The sequence below is a fragment of the Aotus nancymaae genome, unplaced genomic scaffold, assembly GCF_030222135.1.
Source record: "Aotus nancymaae isolate 86718 unplaced genomic scaffold, 86718_ANA_hifiasm-v0.15.2.pri h1tg000158l, whole genome shotgun sequence".
In the NCBI taxonomy this organism is placed as follows: domain Eukaryota; kingdom Metazoa; phylum Chordata; class Mammalia; order Primates; family Aotidae; genus Aotus; species Aotus nancymaae.
Genome location: NW_026988573.1, coordinates 1,753,355 through 1,779,078, shown reverse-complemented (window position 1 = coordinate 1,779,078; position 25,724 = coordinate 1,753,355). Strand labels below are relative to the sequence as shown.

General features: G+C 57.5%; 1 protein-coding gene across 4 annotated transcripts in view; it reads left to right on the top strand.

The window, feature by feature from the left end:
* Positions 1 to 25,724, top strand: part of VAV2 (vav guanine nucleotide exchange factor 2) — a 227,217-nt gene that overhangs the window by 104,245 nt on the left and 97,248 nt on the right. For all 4 annotated transcript variants that reach the window (XM_064371734.1, XM_064371732.1, XM_064371733.1 and 1 more), the window contains exon 3: positions 19,125 to 19,183. In XM_064371734.1, the coding sequence (XP_064227804.1) occupies positions 19,125 to 19,183 (59 nt within the window). The remainder of the gene's footprint in view (positions 1 to 19,124; positions 19,184 to 25,724) is intronic.

Genomic DNA, 25,724 nt, shown 5'->3' with positions numbered 1-25,724 from the left:
TCTGTTTATTGACTGTCTGCTTCCTGCCCTGGAATCCGAGAGCTCTGCCGGGCATGGCTGGGCCTGTCTGTCCATGGTGTCCCGGACGGCCTGGGGCCTGCCACACAGCTGTCTGCGGATGGCTGCCTCTTGCCTCTCTTGTTTTCAGCACCGTATCTCTTGGGGGAGGAGGCTTCTGGAGAGTCAGTTGAGACTAGGTTGCAAGCTTGATGCCCTCCTTTGTAACCCTGCATACCCCCTGGGCACCTGCCAAGCAGGAGGCGTCATGCTGGGATCCTGTGCCAGGCGTCCTGGCAGGTTCTCAGCACATACTTGCTGCACGTCTGATCTGCACCCTCCCTGGTGTTGCCGTAATGCCAGCCGGGGTCACCCAACACTTCCACCCACACACGCTGCCCAGGGTAGTAGGAAAGATGGAATTGGTTTTGATAGGACATTAAATAATTAATTCCTGTCTGGGATGAAAATACAGAATATTAAATTATACATTTGGTACCAGGCACATAAGAGAGCCTCTCGAAGTTCCCGGCCACTGCCAGGCCACCTGGAGGATGCCTGGGACCTCGGCAGTTTCCAGTGGGCGGCTGCCAGGCCCACCCTGGACCTCCGGCCTTTCTCTGCACCTTCCCCCTTCCTCGTGTTCCCGGCTGTGGGCTGGGGAGGCTGCAGGACACTGTTCAGGGGGCCGGGGCCCTGTTGGTTCCTCGTCTCCACCTGCAGCCTCTGCTGGAGGCTCGAGCTGTCTGGGAATCCGTCAGAGCTTGGCTTGGAGACTCGTGCAGCCTTCATGCAGCCTCTCCCGCTGTCATCCAGGCCCGGTGATGGAGGCAGGAGAGCTGGGCAGCTCCTCCTCCTCAGTCCTGTTCACGAGCCCCATCTCATTAGGAGGAACTTGGTGGGGCCACCCCGACACATTCAAGAGGGCCTTGCCCCACGTCTGCACCCTGCCGGCTGCAGATAGCATCATGCCTGCGGGAAGGCTGAATCTTTCTGTCTGGAGCCAATGACTCCGAGGCAACTTTTCTGGGGACAAGTTCTCCATGTGGTGGGAAGCCCAGCAGCCTAAGTGCAGGTCCTAGCTCTGCCATCCCGGGCCTTGTGCCTGTAGGACCTCTCGCCCTGCCTGGCTACTCTGGGATGTGGGTGAGCCATGGCCCCCAGCTCTGGGCTGCTGGCCCCTCGCTGGGACCTGCCCTTGTGGGGAGTGGGGTGCTGCTGCTCCTGGGAGCACCTGACAGTAGGGGGCCGTGCTGTGGCTACCGAAGGCAACATCCAGGCTTGTGCCGAGGGACCCTTGCACGCCTCACCTGCCTCTGTCCTAAGCCGCGGCCAGCGTCCTGGAGGGCTGACTGCAGAAGCTGACCTGCTGCCCTCCTGACCTGCCAAAGGGGCAGCCCCCGCTTTACCCAGATATTTTAGAGCAGTTTTAGACTCAGTAAAATTGAGAAGCTAGTGCAGAAGAAGACTGTATTCCACACCCGGTCCCACATCCGCGCCTTACGGTAGCTGGTGCCTTGGTTACAATGAATGAACCATTGTGGACACATTGTCACTAACTGAAGTGACTGGCCTCCTCGGTTTCCCCCTTATGTTTTCTCTGTCCCAGGACCCATCAGGGACTGCACATCACATTCACTTTGCCATCTCTGTGGTCTCCTGGGCAGTGGCACTGGCAGCGCCCCCCGTGCCCACCCCACCTTTAAATACAAGACTCCTACTGGAGAAGCTGTCCCTGGCGCTTCGTGTAAAAGGCAGCTTTTATAAAACCATTGGTCAGATCCAGCCTTATCTGACCTGGGTGTTCCCCTCGACTGCCCCTCAGGCCATTGTCCTTCCCTGCCTGCCTTTATCATCTCACGAGTCCTTGAGCCTGACTGACAGGTCCCTTGCCACCTGCCCGGTTCAGTGGCTCCCTCTCAGCTCAGCGGCTTCCTGTACACTCCCTCCCCATGCTCCCTGCTGGCTCCTTCCTCCAGTGGGGCACACAGAGCTTCTTGGGGGAGCACCTTGTACCCTGGTGTCCAGGGCTGCTTGTGAGTGCCAGGTGGGCAAGGGGCTGGTGGGGGGATGTCTAGCCCCTCTTCCTGCAGACGGCACAGATGGGTCCTTCCTCGGCCTGTCTTCCCCACACGGCGTCTCTTTTCTCCACTTCTAGATGGCTTTGTTCTTATCCGCGTCCTCACCCTCGTGGCCTTAGAGAATATATTCTGGGGAAAGTATAGTTTTGAACCCTACCCTTAGACAAGAAAAAAAACTCCATAAAGTGGCCATTTTGGGAAGTCCTTAATGGGCCAGGATTAAGCAGTTGTCGAGGTAAAACCGCTTGGAAGCGAATGTGGACACCAGAGCTTTGTCTGCGGCTGGGTTCCATCTGTTTCCATAAACACAAAGCCCAGGGGAGAAAAAATGACTTTAGACATTTTTCCTGCAGGGGCTCACGCTGCGCAGATCGGACCTGCCGCTGTCGAGGCGGTAGGCTTCTCGGATCGCTTCTGCCTCGGAAAGGAGAGCAGGTTCCTTGAGGTTGATCTGAGCCGGCTGTGCTGTTCGTCCCGGTGTGTGTGGCTTGTTGCTTAGATCTGCATTTGGCAGAGGACTCACATGTGCACTTGGTTGCCCTGTGGCTCTGTGATGTCAGGTGTTCAAGGCCGTGGCAGCGCCCTGGGGCCACCTAATGATCAGTACCTTCTTGCAGGGGGCTTGCCCACATTGGTGGTGAGCCTCTGACACACACTTGTCCATTACCCAGCTAACTTGACACATGCTCGTCTATTAATCAGCTAACTCAACACACACTCATCTCTTACCCAGCTAACTGGACACACGCTTGTCTATTACCCAGCTAACTCGACACACACTTGTCCATTACCCAGCTAACTTGACACATGCTCGTCTATTAATTAGCTAACTCAACACACACTCGTCTCTTACCCAGCTAACTCGACACACGCTCGTCTATTACTCAGCTAACTCGACACACGCTCATCTATTACCCAGCTAACTCGACACACACTTGTCCATTACCCAGCTAACTTGACACATGCTCGTCTATTAATTAGCTAACTCAACACACACTCGTCTCTTACCCAGCTAACTCGACACACGCTCATCTGTTACCCAGCTAACTCGACACACGCTCGTCTATTACTCAGCTAATTTGACACACACTTGTCCATTACCTAGCTAACTCCGGCTCATCTCCCAGGTCTCAGGGTGAGCAGGAGAAGGCCTCCTCCAGGGGGCCTTCTCTGATTCCTGGACATCCCCGCCCCCTGCTCTGCTTGGTTAGGGACCCTGCTGGACTCCGGTGCTTCCCAGCTGCTCCGTTTTTTACCCCGTGGCATTGATCACACCCTGCTGGTTCCTTGGAGCTCCAGAGGTCACCCTAGCACCCTGCTTGGTACGCAGCTAGAGTACTCAGTCTAAGCTTGTTGCACCCCTGAGCGAGAAAGCAAGGGCCCCTAAGGCTCCTCATTACAGAGGAGGGGCTGGGACGCAGAGAGCTCCGGCACTGCCGCGGGTCTGCAGCTGAGACAGGGTCCAGAGCCAGGTTCAGCAGCATGGAGCCCAGCCTTGGTCCCCTCTGGAGGGTTGTGTCACACGACGCCTGGCATGGGGACGGGTGGTGCCTGGGCCATGGGGGGACCCTGAGTAAGTAGACACCTCCCTGTCCCTGCACCCCCTTGCTCCTGCTCCATGGAGTCGAAGGCTGGATTTGTTGATCTGTCGAATGGGCGACCTGTCCCTGGGGAAAGGGTTTCTGCCCTTGAGGAGGAACCAGGCATATGTGCAAGGAAGGCCAGGCTGCCTGGGCCAAGGGTGTGTCCACACTGAGTGCTCAGCCGCTGTCCCTGGCCCCTGTCCCCACTGCCCACAGCTCTGCACTCCCATTGGAAACCCACTGGTTGGATAGGGACCTCCCCGGTGTGGGTGGCGGGGAAGTGGCTGCTGCTTGGGCATCCCCCTGCGGTTGTGGCTTCCTGGGAGTCCTCCTGAGACAGGCGGACTAAGACAGGACCCCTCTGAGGTTGAGCTCTGCCCTGTGACAAACACGCACAGGGGACCTGGTGGTGGTGGAGGTGGGGGCTTGCATCTGCAGGAGAGGAGCAGTGATGATCGCGACTGCGTGGAGCAGCCGTGGGCGGTGTGTTTTCTCCCTTACCCTCGTGGGTGCAGCTGCACACGTCTCACAGCTGAGGACACGGGGACGCTGCCTCGCTCCCTGTGGGCCCCCTGACTGGGGATGGATGGGAGCCACGTCGGCCACACTCTGAACAATCTTAATGCTTGGTTTGCTCAGATCCTCCCAGAAACGCCCACCCAGCCACGGTCACGCTCGTAGTCGGCTCTGCAGTGCGTGTGGTTTGCGTGAGGCCTTCCTCGTGTGGTCCTTTGGCCATGGCGGTGCCAGCCACCTGTCCCTGGCCCCTGAGCCTCCCCTGGCTGCCAGATGTCAGCAGAGGTGCCCGCCCCATGGTACGTCCAGAGCATCTGGAGACGCAGGCCCGTGCTGAGCTCAGCGCTCTGCCAAGAGACTGGTCAAAGAGACCTCCGCCTGCTGAGCCTGAGGGCTGGATGGGCCCCATGCCCTCCTTTGCCGCCAGACAGCCTAGGGAGAAAATGCTGGGGGGCGTCAGGGGCCAAGTGCTTTCCCAGGCTCTCCTGCAGGCGTTCAGAGCAGGAGCAGGCGTGCAGTTGACATGGCGGGGGAGATTCACACACCTTCCCGTGCTGTGTTATGCTTGCGCTTAATAACCGAGTTACTAAGTTACGCTTCAGAGGTAAGCGTAGATATTTGGAAGTTATTGCCGTGCTGTTGGAGATAGAGTTGTGGCCCGCCCCCGTCCCCTCGATTCCCATTAAAATGGCCATTAATTAGGGAGGCCAGTGAAGCCACTGGAAACCCATCAGCCCCTCCAGGTGATGGCTGCTGTCACCTCTCCCCAGTATCACGCTGGGAACGTGCGGCGGATGAGCGAGTACCAGGAGAGGGGGTTCTGGGGCGAGGCTCAGTCGGGAGGCTGAGGCCGTTCCTTCTGGGTGCTTCCCCTTAAGGGCACAAGGCACTGCCTGCTTCTGTGCAGCATTAGACCATCCGGCCAATGTGTGCAGGTGACCACTCTGACCCTTAGTTTCTTCATTTGACAAGGGGTATAGTAACAGTGACCTCATTGGGTGGTTGAGGATGGATGGAGGCAGTAGGGTAACTTCTGAGCCCAGAGCTGAACGTGTCACCCAGAACACGAGTGTTGGCTGTTCCAAGAAGGTTCCTGGCACTGTGATGCTCCCACCCTGCTGTGGCAGTGGCTACGTGGCCTTGCCCGGCTGGCCAGTGGATGGCTGCGTGTCTGGGGTGTGGGTCCCAGCTTTGTGGGCTACATCTTGGCGTCACTGGGCAGAGTATGGAGCGTGCCAATTACCTGCTGGGGAAGAAAGGCTGCTGGCACCCATCTGAGGCAGAGGGAGCCTCTCCATGTACAGCCAGGGCATACTGGGGTCAGGGGAAGGCGGCAGAAGGTGATCTAGCAGGCCGGGCAGGGGTTCTGTGGAAGCAGAAGGGGGCAGCGGTGGCTCCGATAACCTCGTGCCTCTGAGGCTCCCGGTTCCCCAGGTGGGTGGGGAGTGAGACTTGGGGCACATGGCGACTTGCCCCGGGCTGCACCAGGGTTTAAGCTCAGCCTGGCCCAGGTGCCAGTCCTGGCATCCCCTGCCCTCCTCTCCGTAGCTGGCCACTGTGTGTCCAGGGCCTGGTGGCCATCCTCCCCATCATCCCCCTTCTTCAGGCCAGCCCTGTCTATGTCTCCCGGGAGAAAGCACAGAGATGGTTCTATCTTCCATGCCTCACCCCTGCACCCAGGCAGCTTCAGTCAGCCTCTTAAGCAGTTCTGGGTGCGTCCTCTCTGGCCCATCCCTGCGGCCTCCTGCCTGGGCCTTCCCGCATTGTCTTGGGCCCGGCCTCGTCAGAAGACTTCTTGGGGCCACCACCCTCCCGCGGTCCTGCCCTCCCTCCAGCCTGTCTCCTCTTTGCAGTCCGAAGCATCTCTCAAACACCAGCCTGTCCCTGCACTCCCACTGTCCTTGGCCCTGTGCGCTACAGGCCTCCACTCCCCAGTCCCCTGTGGCCACTGCTGCTGTCTGGCCTGCGCGTGGGCCCGTCCCCTGCCCGGAACATTCTGCTTGCCTTGGCCGACTGGCTGCTCTCCCTCAATCCCAGTGGGCCAGCCTTCCTCCGGGCGATTGTCTTTGCTCTACACCCACCCTGTCCCTTGTCGCCCTGCCACTCTTGTCTCCACGGAGCCTCTGCTGGCAGCAGTCAGTGTGCTGGGCGTAGGGGTAGGGTGGGAGCAGGGCAGGCCTGAACGGGGCCATCCCAGGGGAGATGCACGCTTGTTTCCAATATTGTATCTGTCAGGGTTCTCCAGAGAAGCAGAGCCGATAGCAGATGGGTAGATGGGAAGATTTCATACCAGTGACTGGCTCGCACGGTCTGGGGGCTGAGAATCCTGAAGTCAGCTGCTCGGAACCTGGAGGGCAGGAAGGCTGGTGGTGCAGCTCCCGTCCTGATCCGAAGGCCTGAGACTCAAGGGGCTTGATGGCGTGCGTCCCAGTCTGAGCCCAAAGGCCTGAGAACAGGAGCTGTTCAGACTCTCAGACTAGGATTCCAGGTTGCCCAGAGCCTGCCTCATGTCTGTGGGGCCCCCTCCGCCTGCTGAGGGACTGCCCTCTGCCTGATGAGCTCCGTTCTGATCAGCTGTGGATAGCCCTCAGAGCTGTGGCTCTGGGCTGCATGGTGGGGGCTGTTGGCTCTGCGAAGCCAGGCCAGGCAGTGGCTGGGACCTGGGTCTGCCCTTGGCACGGAGAGTTCGGCCCTGGCCCTGTGGACCCGGGTTTCCAGCCCACCCTGAGTGACCTCCTGAGCCCTGGCTCGCACACGCGTGATCTGAGTGTGGTGAGTTCACAGCTTGTGGGCTGTGAAAGAAATGCAGGTGAAGCGCTCAGTTGGGGCCAGCCGTGGGAGAGCCTGCGATTCTGTTTTCATGGTGACTGTTCACTTTCCCACCCTTGTTCTCTCTGGGCCTGCTCTGCCCTGAGCGGCTACAGGGCCTTGGACAAGACACCTCCGTTTCTAGACCCGCCTTCTCTGTGTGTAAGGTGAGGGCTTTGGGCATGTGTCATCCCCGAGGCCTCTTGCAGCTTGGAGCTCAGACGTGGTGAGCAGTGTCTCCATGAGTCCTCTGCTCCCCACTCCGGACAGCTTTTCTGTAGATGTGGGCTGGGGAGGGAGATGGATCCTGGGGTCCCACATGGGAGTCCGCCTGTGTAGACACCTGCGTTCCAGCCCCTTGGTTCACTGTCTCCACTTCTGGGAAGAGGGAGGAGTCCAAGGAAGAAGCAGAGCAGGAGGCTGTTGGAGGGGGCGAGGCGTCCGTGTAGAGAGCAGGGTGGTGTAGGGGAGGCCAGAGCCCCTCCCTCCTGCCCTGCGCCGTGCTGTTCCCGTAACCCCATGTTGGCCTCGAGGCCTGGGCGGGCGCCTTGAGCTTCCTGTGGGATTCTTGTACCTTCGAGGCAGTGACTCATGCGCCTCGTGGTCTCTGGCCTTGCCTCTGATTAAAGAGGGACTGATGCAACTCATCTGCAGCCCGGGTTCAGGACACCTCCCACACTGGAACCCACCTTTATGCCCGCTTTTTCCTGGGGGACAGGGGAAGGAGGCGCCGTCTGTGCCTGGCTCCTGCAGCCACAGCCACGCTGAGTGATGCCCGGGAGGGGCCGGGGAGTGTCTCGGGGAATGAGTGAGCAGCATTCGCAGACAGTGAGTGGCCTGGCCTACCCAGCCACAGTCGTGCTGGAACAGGTTTACGGGCCCCACTCAGGAACCTTGCTTTCATGCCTGGAGGCTGTGATTTGTCCCTCGCCTTCAAATCCAGGACGAATGCCGGCCCTCCGGGGCAGGGCGGCATGGAGAGCGGAGCTCTGCCGCCAGAGGTACCAGCCGTCTGTCCCAGCCCTAGTGAGTCTTCTGCAGAAGCCAGGGAGCCACAGAACTGCCTCAGGGGGGTTTTGAGGGAATCACACGAAATAAACCTGGGAAAGGTCTGGCCGGCAGGAGGCTTAGAGAGTGGTTAGCTGTCGCTGAGGGTGCCATGTCCAGGAGAGAAGAGCCTCAGGCTCCAAACGAGAACCTCCGGTTCTAGGCTGGGCCTGCCTGGAAGTTGCTGGGTGGGCTTTGTGGAGCTCTTGCATCCTCCCAGCTGGGTTTTAGGTTTACTATGTCAAAATTGGAGAATTTGGACCAGATGGCTGCTAAGCTGCTTCCATGAAGGATGGGAAATTCCCCCGACCGACTGATTGCTGTAGAATTTCCTGGTGGGGAGCAGCTGCCGCCCGGTGCCTGGTCTGCCTTTACCCAGCCCTGGGATGCAGGGCTTCCATGCTGGCATTAGGAACGGGGGACAGTGGGCCGTCCGTGCTCAGGGGACCGGAGGCTGTCGGTCCAGGCGTTTCCCAGGGCGGTGCCGCTCCCTTCCTGGGTGCCGATCGCTTTCATTGGCAGCATCTGCCCGGAACATTGTACAGAGACAGCTGCAGAGGCCAATGGCTTCAGTGGGGGCTCAATGACCAGCTGGTGACACTGCCAGGGGCACAGTGGGAGTGGAGTGTGGCAGGGAGGAAGCCAGGGCTTGCTGTTTTCTTTGGGGCTGGCCCCTGCTCCTTTCCTGTCTTCCGTCTTGGGGTTGGCCAGGTCACTGAGGCCATGGTTCACATATGATAAGTCTCTCCACATTGCTGGCCCTGGCCAGTGTCCAGGTCACAGCTGTGCCATACCTGGGGGCTTCTGCTCAGCCACCTCTTTGAGGAGCCCACAAGGATCTTCATGTCTGCCGTCTGTGCTGGTGCCTGAGACTCCTGGATGTGATCCCAGCTGGGAGAAGCTTCCAGACTAGAATCCCAGCCTTTCATTCCCAGAGGGGCAGACACTCAGAGGAAGGGTGGAGCGAGGACTCCATGGAGCCAGGGCCTAGCCGGAGGGTCTGTCCCCGAGCCACCTTCTGGGGGCTTGGAAGGGGCAGGGCTGGCCCCAGCTCCTGGGCAGGTGGTGACTCTCAGATACCTTTCTGTTGGTGGTGGGGTTAGGATCTGGGCTTTGAGTCAGACACAGGCTGCCGCCTCTCATGGCAGTGAGACCTTGGTCAGGTCATGTTACGTCTCTGAACTTGGGTTGTTGAAGTTGCACAATAGGGGCAGTGGTGCCTCCGTGGTGAGTGGTTGTGACACCAACCATGAGGGAGGACATTTGTGCAGAAATTGTCAAGTGTGTATTAGGGACTTGGGGGGATAGATAATGAGGCTGCCCGCACGGTTCATCTTCTCTCTCTTCTCTCCTTCCTTCATCATATGGGGTTGGGACAAAGGGATCCCTCTGAGTCAGCGTCCATCCATCCATCCATACACTGACTTACCATCTGTCCATCCGCCCCTCCATTCATCCATTCACCCATCCACCCACCCATTTGCCCATCCATCCATCTGTTCATCCACCCACCCACCCACTTATCCATCCACCCATTTATCCACCCATCCATCTATCCACCCATCCACCCACCCACTCATCTACCCATCTATCCACCCATCTGGCCATCCATCCACCCACCCATCCACCCACCCATCCACCCACGCACCCACCCATCCATTCACCCACCCACCCATCTACCCATCTATCCACCCACCCATCTACCCATCTATCCACCCCTCTGGTCATCCACCCATCCACCCATCCTTCTGTCCACCCACCCACCCACTCATCCATCTGTGTAATAGACACGGAGCACCTGCAGACCGTAAGGCACAAAGATTCGGGTTGCTGGTCCCCGAGGCTCAGGTGGTCTCTCAGACCCTTGCATTTGAGGGTGTTGGGCCAGACCCACTGATAGTGAGGAAGCATATATTTGGGCATCATTTTACATCACGCTGAAAGCTCCAGGAGGAGTGGGCCAATTCTGAGCTGTTTATTTACCGAGAAGACGCTCTCACCTTTTTCTTTCCTTCTAAATGACTTTTGAGGCTGATCTCTGCGAGGACAGCCAGACCCTCCTTCCGTGCAGTCCCCTCCAGGGGTGCTGCCAGTTGCCTGCTAGTGAGTGGCAATTTTCTTTTTGCCGCTCAGCTGTCTGGGGCCTGGGGCGGCTCCCACCTCTCTCCCTGCACTCTGCCGCTCCCAAGAACAAGCTTCCGACATTGAAGGGCCCCACAGCCCCGCCCTTGCCGAATGCCGTGGCCGAGAAGGGTCTTTCCTGCTTTTGCTTTCCAGCCTCCTCCTGGTTGCGAAACCTGAATGTGAAGCTGTGATTGTACACATTTTGTAATTAGCCCTGCTCGATGGTCGCTTGTCATTCTGAAGGCAAGAACCCCAAGTTTTTCTGACCTTGCTTTCCACATGAATAACACAGGCTGAGCCAGAGAAGGCAATTTATAACGATTTGCTTCTGAATATGCAGCAATGGTAGCTGTAGATTTCCAAGGCAGATAGGTGAGTTTCCGGGGCAACGTATTTAAATGAGTTTGATAATCTTGCCATTTGGCTCTGTGGGGCTGCGTGTGTGTGTGTGTGTGTGTGTGTGTTTCCTGATGCGTGTTAATGGCCGATAAGGAAGGTCTGTGGCTGGGGCCAGGTCTGTGCAGGTCCTTCTTGCTGATTCCTAACGATGGCAGGAGGGTCGGGGCCAGAAAGCTCTTCTGATCAGCAGAGCCTCTGAGAGCAGGCCAGGTCGGTGGATGGCTCATCATCACGTGGCCGCCAGCCTGGCTCAGGGCCCTAATTTCTTTTTAATTTTATTTCATTTTAGATAGGGTTTCACCGTGTGGCCCAGGCTGCAGTCAGTGGCATGATGCTAACTCACTGCAGCTTCGACCTCCTGGGCTTGTGATCCTCCCACCTCAGCCTCCCCAGTAGCCAGGACCACAGGTGCGTGCCACCACATCTGGTTATTTTCATTTTTTAATTTTTTGTAGAGATGCAGTCTCGTTGTGTTGCCAGGCTGGTCTCAGACCCCTGGCTTCCAACAGTCCTCCTGCCTTGGCCTCCCAAAGTACTGAGATTACGCGTGTGAGCCACTGCACCTGGCCTTAACGACTTTTTGTTGTCATTGTCTAAGAGATTGGGGCTGGGCGTGGTGGTTTGTGCCTGTAATCCCAGCAGTTTGGGAGGCCAAGGTGGGTGGATCACCTGAGGTTAGGAGTTCAAGATCAGCCTGGCCAACATGGTGAAACCCATCTCTACTAAAAAACATAAAATTAGCCAAGCATAGTGGCACTTGCCTGTAATCTCTGGCTACTCAAAAGGCTGAGGCAGGAGAGTCGCTTGAGCCTGGGAGGCAGAGGTTGCAGTGGGCGGAGATGGCACAATTGCACCCCAGCCTGGGTGACGAGAGCGAAACTCTGTCTCAGAAAAAGAGAGGGGGACTCACCATGTTGCTGAGACTGGTCTCAAACTCCTCATCTCAAATGAGGCTGTAGCTGGGATTACGGGTTTGAGCCACTGCACCTAGCTCGAGTTCTTTTGGGAAGGCACTTGGTGTAATGACCAAGCGTACATGTAAATATGTTATAAACAGACGAAGGTTTCATGAAACCATGCTGAATCTAGGACTGTGGCACTTTCTGTCCTGCCCTGTCCCAGCCTACCTCATTCAGACAGGCTGTTGGGACCCTTTGAACTGAGCTCAGGAGGCACCAGCGGGTCACCACCGGCAGTTGGAACCCCTGCTCTCAGGAAAGGTCGTAGGTGAGTCCTCAGGCTGCCTTCTGGTTCACGCTGGGCAGGAGGCCATGTGACTGGGGCTGGGCCTTCCGCAGCCCATGTCCCCAGCAGGAGAGGGGGACAAACCCTGCACCACCCTTCTGGTGGGCACAGCTACCAGCCAGCTGTGTGGCGCTCCGACAGGTGGAGGCTTCGGCCAAGGAGTGAAAGCTGCAGTGCTGTCCGGAGACCCCAGGGAATCCCCGTCTTCCCAGGAGACCTCCAGCCCCAGCAGCTGCCGTCAGAGTGATGTGGCTGTCACAAGAGAGTCCCGCCGAGCAGGAGAGATGGGCAAAGGCAGAGACAGTCAGAAGTCATCTCTGTCACTGCCCATCCCTCCTGCTCCTCTGGGCCTCTCTTTCGCTGCCCTTTCAGCACTGGTCCTCAGCTCCTCCTTCTAAAGCCGTAGCAAACACGTGTGCTTCTGGCTGTGAGCTCAGAACTTCTCTGTTTCTGGTTCTTTATTCAAGTGGCGGATGACGTGCACCCGTAAATCCCTCCGTGGGCTGTCCGGGTCGGGCACGGTCCCCTTTCCGCAGCTGTGCGTGAGTCCCTGCTTGGGCCAGGCTCTGTCTCGTCCACTGGCAGCCGCACAGGTAGACACGGTTATTCCATTTCACAGATGAGCCAACCGAGCCTCAGGGAGCCTCAGCACGGTGTCCGGGAGGGGCAGATTTGAACCCAGGACAATCCAGGCTCTTCCCCCTTTGCAGAGCATCTCTTGGCCAGAGTCATTTCTCTTCCTTCTCCCCGCCACGCCCCACCTCGCGGGGATGCGGTGCCTGCTGTGCTGTGGGCAGGTTGCCTGTTGCGTTGCCACGCAGACCTGTGCCCCGGGCAGCTCACAGCAGTCAGACTGAGTCAGGATCCGACTGCTCTTTAGATCGAGAAAAACGGAGGGCAGCGAGGATGCCCACAGCCACCTTGGGACGTTTCCTCAAGACGAACAGGACTTTTAAACATGGAACAAGACAGTTAACAATCGTATGAAGAAGCCAGTGGCTCTCTCACTGCGAGTCTCTCGGTCCTTCTGTCCGAGGTGCACTTGGGTTGGGAACAGCTGGGAGGTCTTCCTGAGACCTAAGATCTCTGTTCGAACAATTCCCGTTAGGCAGTGTGGGAGGAGTGGCTCATTTCCATGTGTTCGGGAAATGAGGCTGGAGGCTGCTGTGAGCCTAGCACTCAGCTGAGCCGGGGCCGGGGGACCGCCCTGCACTGGGCCATTGCTCCTGGCAGCTGTCATTGTCCTCGGCCGTCCTGCTAGAGGACCGTGGATGAGTTGCTGGATGCGACAGAGCCTTGCTCCTCCTGGGAGAAGGTGTGTGTGTGTGCCAGCTCCAGGTGGCGAGAGTTCGGTGGGACATCTCGGGTCTCCACTGCACAGGGCATGGGGGGCATGAGAACCATTGGCCTCTGCTACTCTTGTCTTCACCTGACGCATTGGGGACTGTAGGTGGTAGCCAGGAGGGCATGGTTGGCCCTGCCAGGGGGTCCTGGAAAGGAGAATTCCCTCCAGAGGCCCTAAGCAAAGCCAGTTCTCCTGGAGGCTGATGAGGGTCAGAGCGGGGCATGCAGGGTGCTGGGGACTTGTAAACCTTGTCAGAGCATGTGGCACGCTTCCCCAGGGCCCTGGTGGCCTCACCATGGGGGCTAGCACTCAGTGGCTTCACTGGCTCAGGTGCAGGGTGATGGGGTACGTTTTTGGCTTCCGTCTCTCTGAGGCACCAGAAAGAGAACGCTAGAGTTGCGCATGCACCACCTGGTGAGATGGCTTCCTGGAGGGAGGCGTGATGGGCCCTGGGTGTTGAGCCTTGATGTTGGCGTTGCCTTGCCCAGCTGCAGACCTGCTCTGAGGACCCCGTGGTCCCCTGTGTGGATGGACGCCTGCTCCGCTCTGCAGGGAGTGCCGGGGTCGTCAGCAGAGCCCTGGCCACGTCCTCACTGGGCGATGTTGCGTCCCCTCCAGGGGCGTGTCCACCTGCAGGCCCCAGCAGCCTTGTGAGGAGGCCTCTGTTAGGACCATGTTTTACAGCTGGGGAAACAGGGGCTCACGGAGGCTGAGAACTTGCCCCAGCTCCGAGGGGGAGGCTGACATTCGAACCTGAACCTGTGCGGCCCGGAGCTCCTGCTTCCGTGTCATCATCCCACGCTGCCACCCTGCGACGTGCACTAAACGAACACCACCCGCAGCATCTACACCATCATGATGGCAAATCGGTAGGCTCCTCTACAATCACTGCAGCGTCGTCGCCCCCGCCCTGACTGATGCTGGGTGGGCGGGCCTTGCTCCACCGAGGGCCGAAGGCTCATGGGGATTTGACGGCTGTTTTGCTTGAGGTTCTTGTGGGTTCCTGCACGGCTGAAGGCCTAGGGATTTCTGTGAAACACACAATGGTCAGTGAGCATGGGCTCCTCCCCTGGTCCAACACATAGAACCCCTCTTTTTTTTTTTTTTTTTGAGATGGTGTCTCACTCTGTGGGCCAGGCTGGAGTGCAGTGGTGTGATCTTGGCTCACTGCAACCTCCACCTCCCAGGATCAAGCAATTCTCTGCCTCAGCCTCCCGAGTAGCTGGGATTACAGGTGTCTGCCACCATGCCCAGCTAATTTTTGTATTTTTAGTAGAGATGGGGTTTCACTATCTTGGCCAGGCTGCTCTTGAACTCCTGACCTTGTGATCCACCTGCCTTGGCCTCCCAAAGTGCTGGGATTACAGGTGTGAGCCACCACGCCCAGACAGAATCTGTCTTTAAATGAAATAATGCAAATCAAAACGTGATTATTAGGCTTAGAACTAGAAACAGAAATAAATCCTCAGTGATAAGAAACCAAGAGGGATGTCAAAGCCAGAAAGGAGAGCCAGGCCAGCTTCCCCACCCACCTCCTAGGAGGCCTGGAACCAGGCCCACCCTGGGGCCTGGGCCCTATCAGCTGGGGTTGTGTCATGGTGGAGGTGAGGGAGATGGAACGGAAGCCTGAGAGGGCCATGGAATGGGGACCAGAGAGCTGCTCTGGGGCCTGGCACAGAAGCAGCTGACCGTCCCAGGCTGGGCAGGGAAACAGTCTGGCAGGATCCACCCTGCATTGGCACCAGGCCTGGGGTGGGGCCTGAAAGCCAGGGGGAAACCAGGAGAGCCTCACAGTCATGTCTCTCAGAGCTTGGGGGCTCCCTCCACCCATGAAAAACAACTCCCATTGAAGATGCACTTACAGCACAGAACGATATATATGTGTGTTTATACACAATACATGTAATCCGTGAATATATGTATGTTTACCAGGCTAGCCAGCTGGTGCTCAGAAAGAAACAAATCAGCATGGGGGAGGGGGTTAGCAGATGCAACCGACGAGAGAGAATTTCTATTCTTGGAAAAAAGGAACAGAATGCAAAAGAAAAGAAGAGAAAATGATGAGCAAACAGGCAGCACGCAAAGAGCAGATGGACTTTGAGAAAAGAACTAAATCGAAATTCTCAAAATGCAAATTGAGGTTGGTGAAATGAAAAACTCAGTATGTGTCTTAAATAGTAGTCTAGGTGGAGCTGAAGGGAGAATTAATGAATCAGAAGATAGAACCGAGGAAGTCACTAAGATTACAGCACAGAGGGATGAAATTACAGGAGGTGTGAACAAGAAGTGAGGCAGAAGATACAGAGAGAAACTGCAGAAGGTACATTAGAGACCGGGATGAGGTCCTTGTGAATAGCTGGACGTCTGGGATCTTTCTAGAAGCCCATGCAAGATCAGGTGATTGTCTGGCAATGAATCTGCAGGTTTCCTCCTCCTTCTTGGCCCCGACTTGAGTTTTGATTGTGGATATTTAACTTGCAAGTACTTTGAGCACGGCACCTCCGTCCTCAGTTTGGAAACTCGGTGCAGTAAAGTAAAAGTGCTGAGTCTTTGCTGAAGGACCCGTCACGTGGAGTTTTCAGTGTCTGGGCTCTGGGGTCACTGAGGCTTTCTATCATCCTCTGCTGAACCTGCAGCGTGGAGCTTTGCATTTATGGTCACTGTGATCTAAAGGTTTCTCAGGTGGAGTTATAGCTGATAGGCCTACAACGTGAAGACATTGGAGATAAATCATTCAGCAAAGCCAGCTTAGTTCTTACTCTGGAGGAGCTCACAGACCGCGTCCCCTTCCCTGCGTCCTTCCTGACCCCTCTGCTTCTCCGTCCAGTGTGGAGGGCTTTAGGGATCCTGGCTCTGTGAGGCACCCACAAGGGGACAATCAGTGCATGCTCCTGGCCGCCTGCAGGCTTTGACCCAGTCCCTAGGGGAAGAGGGCCCCAGCCAGCCCGCATATCCCGCCATGTGGGCCCTGAACTATAAATGCAGGTTCCCAGGCCTCGGAGCCTGAGGAGGGGGTGGGGCCTGGAGCGCGACTTTTAAAAGCGCCACCTTTAAAAGGCTGTGCTGCAGCTGTGTAGAGGCTGACGGGCTGCCCGTGTCTGGGAACCTGAGGTCAGAGCAGGCCGTGGTTGGGTGTGGACGGAGCAAGGGCTGCCATTCAGGATCCAGACCCAACCACCACAGCCTGCCCTCTGGGCTTTCCAGTCCCCACCTCGTTCCTCAGTGAGTCTCATCGAGCACGGCCTGTGTGAGGCCTGGACTTCAGTGAACTGCGTAGAGGGCTGAAGCTTTGGAGGCTGGCGGGTGCAGCTGGGCTCGGAGCAGGCCTGGTCCTTTTGAGGGGCACCTCTTTCCCCTGTTTCCTGTCCCTGTGCACACACACCCCTTTCCTCCTGCCCCTGGCTGGCTGTGGGGAGGGAGGAAAGGGAGAGAGGGAAGTGCGTCTTCATTTGCTTGTTACCTGGGACTCGGAACAGACGGGGTAATAAAAGTAGGGAAAATGTCATCCTTTGCCATTTGCGCTGTCAGAAGAGTCGGCTGGGGCTGTGGGCTAAGGGGTGTTTGATCATCGCCTGAGAGCCAGGCTCCTGGGGACACCCAGCTCTCTGTCCTGGGAGTGGGTGGGCATGGCCAGAGGCAACCTGGGAGCCACTGTGAGGCCTCCCTTCCCCTGCAGGGAGGGGCTTCTGCTCCTAACCTTTCAGGTCGGTGGGTTTCACCTGCCCTGGGTCGTGGGCCACTGGGGTGTGGTCCCCCCCGTCCCCAGTGCCAGCCTGGAAGCCTGAAGTTCAGGCCGATGGAGCTCCTCTGGCTTAGCTTAACCTGTTGAAGGAGCTGCGCCATCTGATGCTGCAGGCACTCCAGAGCCCTTCAGAGGCTACTCGAGACACAGTCATCTTGGGGCAAAGTGCCCCAAGCTTGGGGCTGAGGCTGCTGCGGTCATAGCAGCTATAGAAATTGTCCACAGGAGCCACAGATGCGTGGACGTAGGAGACCCATGTTCTGGCCCTGGCTGGCTCCCCCGCCACACCTCCTCTCTGTCTCTGGTTCCATCTGCACGACCCGACCTGGGGCCTTTGCGCCAATTCCAGGTGGACGAACAGGTTCTCCTGTGTCATCATTGACCGAACGCCGGGGCTCCGTGGAGGAGGCTCTGAGCCTGGGGCGGCTTCTCCGAGGAGCTGATTAGCTGCGTCTGCCTTGGAGGTGTGTGAGGAGCCTTGAGTGCCCTGTGGCTGCCAAACCTTTGAGATCTAACATTCTTCCAAAGAACTATAAGGACATACAGCAATATTGCTTTAATTTTTGTTTGCCCTAAATGTTTAGAGCTCTTAAAAGCCAAAAATGCCCGCCAAGCCAAGTTGCTCGTTCTTTGTGAAAGGCCCCTTGTAGCACTGGCATGGGAGTGCGGCGGGGCCAGCTGCAGAATCGGCCCATTGAGTCTCGTCTGCGGAAGCACAGAAGAACCCTGTCCCTCCATGGCTCTAGCTTCCGTGAGGCCGGCCCGGAGTCCCCAGCACGTACAGGACAGCACACAGCGCCGGCTCAGGGCCAAACCTGCCAGCTTGCCAGGCCCTGTGCTTCATTTTCTTTCCTCTCCCGTTTTGAAAATTGCTGCTGGAAGCAGAACAGCCTGAAAGGAAGCCTGGGCCGGGGGTGCGCCCGGCTGGGGGTTTTGGGCAAGTGACCGAGCCTCGGTTTTCCTGTCTAGCAAATGCGCACCTCGGGACGGCCCTGTGGGATTCCTGGTGTGCGGCTCACAGAGCGCCCTCTGGGCTGCGTTCTGAGGACGGAGCACCCAGTGGAGGGTGTCTGTGGATTCAGCACGTGGCCGTTGTGGGCCTTGTTCCCCACCCCCAGACACACACATACACACATGTACACACGGCCGTGTAGACATGCAGTGCACACACAGACTCAGAGCACATGCAAGCAGCACGCACACACGACCACACACATGCACATACACTCGCGTGAACTTTCACACGAACTCACATGCGTACTTCACGCAGTCTCCACATTGAGGCTGCATCTGTCTCCACGGGGCCCGAGTCTGGTGTGCAGGAGCTCTATTAATCCTATGAATTGTGTTAGCTTCCTGCCCTTCTCATGTGTGACACCCTGTGCCCCTGGGCCAGCCACCTCCCTGTCCCCGGCCCACCTGTCCTTTTGGAGACCTGTGGAGTAGCTCTGTGGGCTTATGATGCCGGGAGATGGGGGAGTCCCGCCTATCCAGGGCTGGCATACATCACGGGGCAGGCTGGTTATGGGGAGCAGAGGGAGGAGGATCGGCTACTGCTTCTCGCCAAACCTTCCTCTTGACCGATCTGCCGGCCAGGGGAGACAAGGAGAGAGCCTGTCATGCCGCTATGCACCTGGAGCTCCTGTCCTTCTGTGTCCCAAGCCCTCCATGGAACTAGGCACCTGTTTAAATGTCACGGAGTGGGGAGGGCTGGAAGGGAAGCAGGCACTACCCTGGGACATCTGCGTGGTGCCCTGGCTGCTGGGTGACTTTGGGCAAGTCACTTGACCTCTCTGGGCTCCCGTTTCCCCTTCTCTGAAGGTTGGCACCTACTGTGAACATGGGCTGTAATTAGTCACATGGTACCTTGCAGAACAGCAGCGGGGGATGAGTGAGCCCTTTATAAGGGTGGCATCGTGAAGCCCTGTGGCAGCGCCTGACGGGGCAGACCCTTGCTGGGTGAGAAGGCAGCTCAGGAGTCGTTAACATCGTGGCCACAGGAGCCGGGAGGACAGCAGCGCCCAGCACATACCAGCGCATCCAAATGACAAGTTTGGCACAGCAAATGCAAAACAAGTGTCTAGCCTCCAAAACGCTGCGCCGTGTTCTTCCCCAGAAGCGATCTGCTTAGTTAACAGTTCTCGACGTCCTGCAAGACACCGCCTCCCAGTTCTGTGCTGTCTTTCTCTGTCTGTTTTCTTGTGAAATTTCAGGAGTGTCTTTCCTGTCTCCCCCAGGTCATCTCTGCGGTGTCGAGGCTCTCGCTGCACAGCATCGCGCAGAACAAAGGGATCAGGTGAGCCCTCTGAGCGCGCCGCCAAGGCCAGGTCCTTTCATCGCCATCGACGCCAGCCTGCTTGTCACCGAGACCGGGGTTGAAGCAGGTGCCCTCTGCCTGTGTCTTTATCGCACATTTGCAGCATGTTGTCACGTCGCCTGCTGGCGGCGGGAGAAAGGGTGAGGGACGGGAGGGGGGTCTTCAGCTCACACCGGGGAAATCTTGCAAGCATGTTACTGACAGCTGCAAAATCTCTTTTGATTTAGGTAATAAGATCAGCAAATTAATCCTTTCACAGATCGTTGCCTACCTAAATTCACTCTCCACACATCAGAACCAGGGGCTCTGGCGAGCACGAGGTAGCTGGGTCTGTTTGCAGGGGTGGGCTGGAGTGGGGTGGACTTGCCTGGCTGCAGGGCTGGGGGTCTCTGTGCAGGGCGTCTGGACAAGTCATGCCCAAGGCATTTCTCCACTCTCTGTTTATTCTGCTTGGACTGCAAAGTTCAGCCCCAGAGAGTCCCATGACCCCTGTGATCTGGCCTCCAGCCTCTGACACTTGGATGGGGCACTCGGGCGTCTGTGAGATGATAGAATGGCCCATATGAGAACTGGTCACTGTAGATTCTGACCCACAGATTGAGGTTAGGGAGACCAAGTTCCCGACTGGGTGGGAACATGTGTCTGGGAGGCCCTTGGGAGGACAGGGGCCAGCAGGGTGAGGAGGCTGGGATGGCATAGAGAGCCCGGCCTCTGAGAGCAGAGGAGATAGGGTCACATCTGGGCACAGGTGACGTCACGAGGGTGCCCTGACTTTGGGAAGGGGCCTCACCCTGACGTGACCCGTGGGGGTTGCTGTGTGTGCCTGCACGCTGGGGGGCCCAGGAGGATGGTGCTGGAGCATTTGCGTGGTGCAGCTGCCCCTTGGTGGGGGCTGTTTGCTCAGGTTCACAGAGGCACTGGGTGGGGGTAGATATTCCTGAACCCACTGTTACTGGATTCTCAGAGGACATGGAAATTCCTTTGAATTGAGGTTTTTAAACAAGGTGAAACATAGGATAGACTTTTAAAGTTAAATATTAAACACGTAGAAAAGAACATTTAGATAGAACACATTTTGGGTATGAAGAACGACGTCAAAGAAAACCCCCGTGCCCGCCACCCTGAGTGCCCGCCGCCCTGAGTGCCGTCAGGAGGGCGACTGACGCCTCTGAGGCCCCGCCCTTCCCTCCACCGGGAGCACAGGCTGTTTCCAGCTGGTGCAGACTCTGTGATAGGCACCGTTTAAAAAACGTTTGATTTTTTGAAAAATTACCCTTTCTGGATACAGAGACCGTGGATTTTTTTGTTAGTTTTGTTTCCAGAAATGATGGTTCCTTCTTCCTCCCGCCAGCCCCTGACATTCCAGTAGTGGCAGTGACGTGGCTCTACTTCCAAGCCTGTTTTTATAAACATATTATTAGGCAGGAATGAGATTGATGCAACAAAACTCAGTCATTTTAATTGCTCCTGCTTGAAATACTGGACTTTGATCTCTTCTTCAAATCCATTAGCCATTCTCCGCAAGCTGGAGGCCTGGGGCTGCAGACCCACGTCAGACGAGTCACCTGATTCTGTTCGTGGGGAGGCAGGTGGCCCGGCTTGGCATTGGCGCAGTCTTGCTGCAGGTGCCCACAGCCGTGTGCCCGCTCCTGCTGCAAACTAAACACAGGCCTTGGCCACAGCTGTGCCCGTGTCAGGCTCTGGATACCCCTGCCCTCTTGAGCGTGAGGCGCCCCATCTGCAGCTCTGAGGGCCTGTTTCCCTAGGGGTTTGCAGGTGGCAAGGGGAACCCACTGGTGGCTTCGAGGGTGGTGAGGACCATGCAAAGGGCTGGGCCTACCTCTGTCCTGGGTGTGTGTACTGCCGTCTGATGAGTGGGGAGGCCCGGGGTGGGCACCCTCCCTCCTGGCCACCCCCTTCCTCCCCTACCTCTCTGGCCCCTCCACCCAACCAACCCCAGAGGACAGTTGGTGCTTCATGTCACCCCTCCCAGGACGGGCAGAGCAGTCTCCCCAGGGCTGCTTGCTGGCCCTGGCCCTGGGGCTGGCAGATGTAGAGGGAAACCTGCCCTCTTCCCTCTCAGGTGGAGAACTGCCCAGGCAGTGTGGGGGCACAGCGGCCCCCTGGACTGGGATTGCGGACCCCAGCCCTGAAGTCTGCCGCCCCATGGGAGACCCGAGTGGAGGTGTGAAGAGCCAGGGCTGCGGGTGGGTGGCCCCAGGTCTGAGGCCTGCATCCTGGTTAGCTGTGGGCCTCGAACCGGACGTGTCTCCCGAGCCTCCCTTTTTACATCAGTGAGATGGGGATAGGCACTGGGGGTGTGTGTCGGATTTCAGGTGAGACCTGTAAATCCCCGGGCTCTGTCCTGGCCCAGAGAAGGGCTCACTGCGCTCAGTGACAGTCACACAGTATGTGTGGGGTTCCCAGGACCATCCTCAGGTTCTCAGATTCACCAGGGGAAGCCATTAGGGCGGCAGAGAAAGATCTAGACTGAAATCAGCAAAAGGCCCCGGGTGGAGCCAGGAGACATGGGGGCGTGGGTTTCCGGCTGTCCTCCGCCATGGAGCCTTCTGCACAGCGCTTAGTTCTCCCAGCAGCAGGGTGTGACGGGAGGCACTTGTGGCAGCAGGCACAGGACATCGCCAGGCACAGAAACCCACCTAAGCCCTGGAGTACGGGTCTGCGTCGGTGGCCGTTGGGTCAGGGATGCCTGTGAGACCCACCTTGGTTACGCCGTCCCCAGCACCTCCAGAGGCCACACTGGTCCTGCGCTGCCCACAGCCAGCCATAAACCACATCACGAGCATACGCCGTGTGGCCCAAGGCCCCACGCATACAGAGACGGTCTTCTGGGGAGGGCTTATCCGGCAGACACCCCAGGACTGAGAGAGGTCACCTCCTAGGAGCTGAGCAAGAGCCAGTCTTTTCTTTGGCGTGTGGCGGGGTTGAGTACCCCAAGTCTGCTGAGTTACTGCTTTCTGCACACAGGCCAGGCCAACGTGAGAGGCCGAAGGGAAGGGCTCCTGGGCGCAGCGCGGGGCTTCATAGGAGACTCTGCAGGGCCCCCTCCCCGGGGCCTGGCTTTCCTGTCCCGCTTCTCCTCTGCTCCCACTCCTCTGAGCCCTACTCTGGGACTTTTCCCGGGTCCTTTCCCTCTACAGCCCTCGGGGTTGAGTGCAGGACTCCACCGGTTCCCATGCTCACCTGAGAGCTTGGGAGACAGGTGACAGTCCACCCTCCCAGGCAGCCCTGCTTGGCGGCCAAGTCTGAGCAATGTCCCACCTTGCTCCAGATGGGTGGAGATTCCCATGGCGAATGGAACATTCTGGGGTAGCCACCAGCATTTCACAAGACACTAAGTGTTTCATTTCTAGCGTTTTATGGCGTTAGTAATTAGCCAAACCCTTTCCTCCTGGAAAACCCACAAACCAAGCCCACATCCCTGAAGAACCTCTCCCTCGTTTTGTGGCTGGATAGGAACCCGATGTGCTCCTTTGAAAAATCATTTTCACAACCCTTGCACTTTGCATAATGAGCTGATTTTCCGTAAAAGCCCCAATTATACTTCTCAGAGGCTGATGAATTGGAGACTTAATCTAAGAATCCCGCCCTGGTGCCAGCTGGGGGATCAAACGTGCCGGGGAGGGGGTAAAGGGGAGGGTTGTGGTTGTGGAGTGGGAGAGGGGTTTGTGGAAGGCACCAGTGAGGCATGTGGGGTTGTGGATTTGCTGTGGTCAGAGCTAGTCCTCCAGATTGGGGGCATTCTAATTTGGGGCCATCACAGCACTGAATGGCTGGGAGGGAGGACATGGTGAAGAATAGGACTCCCTGAGAAGGAAGCCGAAAGATGCCCTCAGCCTGGGAGGTCAGGGCCCATGAAGGAAACCGCCATCAGCCAAATGACCCTGGGCAGGGATGCTCTTGGAACCTTTGTCTCTTCTTCTGTAGGCTGGGAGCATGGCCCTGCCTCGTGGAGTTGCCGTGCATCTGTGCACCGTGCAGCACCTGGTCCTCGGTGAAGGCCTCCGCCTGCTAGGTTGATGTCCTGAGCCCCAAACCCCGAGAGTGAGACAAGGAAAAGAGTTTTTGCAGATATAAATACGAATAATTGTAAGAGGAAGCCAGGAAGGTCAGAGATAAAGGAGATGTGACGGCAAAGGCAGAATTAAGAGTGATGGGGCTGTGGGCCAAGGAATGCAGGCAGCTTCGGAAGCTGGAAAAGGCGAGGGACAGGTTCTCCCTGGAGCCTCCTGAGAGGGATCAGCCCCTTGTCACCTTGACGCCAGCCTCTAAGACCCACTCCAGACTTCTGACTCCCTGAACTGTAAGAGTCTGTGTTGCTTGAAGCCACCAACTCTGCAACTCTCTGGTGACCTATTAGAGTAGACGCAGAGAGGAGGCTGCCTGAAGGCCCAGCTAGGTGGCATATCTTGGCACCTACCAGCAAGGGGTCCCGGTGGGGGGCACATACGAGCATGGGGTCCCAGTCAGGGGCATCTGCCAGCATGGGGTCCTGGTGGGGAGCTCGGCTCTGGCTCCTCACTGGGCTGGGCTCCTGGCTTTGATTGTGTCATCCTGGCCTTGATTGTGTCATCCTGGCCTAGCCCTGCTACCTTCTCTTGTGCTTTCTGACTTTTAAAAATTGAGATACATTCATACCACGTAAATGCGACCCTTTGAAAGTACACAACTCAGTGGCATTTAGCACATTCACAACATTGTGCAACCGCCACCTCTACCTGCTTTCAGAACATCTTCACACCCAGAAAGAAACCTGTCCCCATGCGCGGTCGCCGCCCTCCCCGGCCTCAGGCAGTGCCCAGCCTGCTCTCTGCCTGTGCATCTGCCCTTCCTGGATGGTTCATGTCCATGGAACCGTGTGGCGCGCGCCTTTCGTGCATGGCTTATCTCACTCCACATCGTGCTTTCACGGTTCAGCCACCCGCAGCCGGTCCGCGCGTCATTCCTCTTCATGGCTGTGAAACATTCCGTGGTGTCGCCGGGCCGTATTTGGCATACCGTTTATCACGTGATGAACCTTTGGCCTGTTCCCACCTGGTGGCTCCTGTGAATAGCGTTGCTGAGATGGCTGCGAGGCAGGGGACAGGGGTCAGGCTGAGGTTGGAGTGAGAGAAACCGGAAGTCAGCTGGAACTTGCTGCTTCCATTTGAAGTGAATTCTCAGAATATCAGACACACCCTTATTGAATCTAAGCACAACAGAACACGAGGAACTGGAAGCGGTGGCCTGGCGTTTCGTTATGGCTTTGAGAACCCGCCCGTTGGTCTCCCCAGGCTTTATCCTGGAGCCCTGGGCAATGAGGCCTACGATGCAGCTCGTGCCAGAGAGGCTGGTGCCCTCCTGGGGTACAGAGGTGGCGTGCAGAGACTTTCCCTTTAGCCTTTGCTCCTGCAGCGGCCGGGAGAGCACTGGAACCCAGTTCCTTGCTGGGCGGCTCAGATAAAAAGTCTGTCTGTTTCGTGGTGAGGGCTGCGTCCTTGACTTCCACCCCCAAACCTGGTTTTGCCTTTCTGAATCACCTACAAAGTACCAAATACCTCTCAAGTGAGGCACCTCAGCCAGAGGCTCCGTGAACGGGCCCTGGCAGACTCTGCAGCCCCCACGCCTCTGTGAACGAACGTGTTACCTGCTGTGCACGCTGTGAGCCAAGGTGAAGGGTCAGCACGCCAACACTGTGTCCTGCCCCGAGGGTCCCGGGCTTTTCTCCCCGGAGGCTCTCTGTGTTTGAAGACGTTGCTGTGGCTTCTGTCGTCTTCTGTCGGGCACAGCGCCCCGGTTCTCCCCGTTCTCTCTCATCCAGCGGTGTGGTGCCCCCATTCCCATCTGGTGCTGCCTGGTCAATTCCAGGTAATTGGGCTTAGAGCAGATAGGAACGGGAGGTGGCAGTTGTTATGCGCTGAGCAGCCCATCCCGCCAGCAGGATGGGTTTAATTGTCCCACCTGGTGACATCAAACGTCTTGGCCACCTGTCCTCAGTGGGTCTGCTGTGCGCGGACAGGATGACATGTGAGTCCCCAGGCCAGCCTAGTTGGAGACTCTTTTTTCCTTTTCTTTCCTTTCATTACTACAATGGTTCAACCTCCTCTGCTTAGGGAGTGGGAGGGGAGTAAACTCCTTCCCTGGGAGGGGAGGTCAGAAGAGGCCACCTTTGGATCGCTGGGCTTTGAGGCTGGGGTCTGGCCCCTCAGCAGCCAGCTCTCTAGAGGGTAGGCTTGAGTCACCAGCGGGCCTGCTCCATCAATCTGGCACCTGTTCCACACCCCAGACCCCTGTTGCCCTGGTCAGTAGCACAAGCCAGGGGCAGCTCAGTGAGGAACAGCCTTGGGCAGGCCCTGTGCCGTTAATGCCTCATTCACACCACTAGCGCTCCTCTGCGTCCGTCCAGCCGTGGCTGGGGCCTCCAAGTTTAGACGGAACAAACTGTGTGAGATGGTGCGTGTGTATGGGTGTGCGCATATATGTGCATGTGCACAGGGGTGTGTGTGTACAGGAGCATATG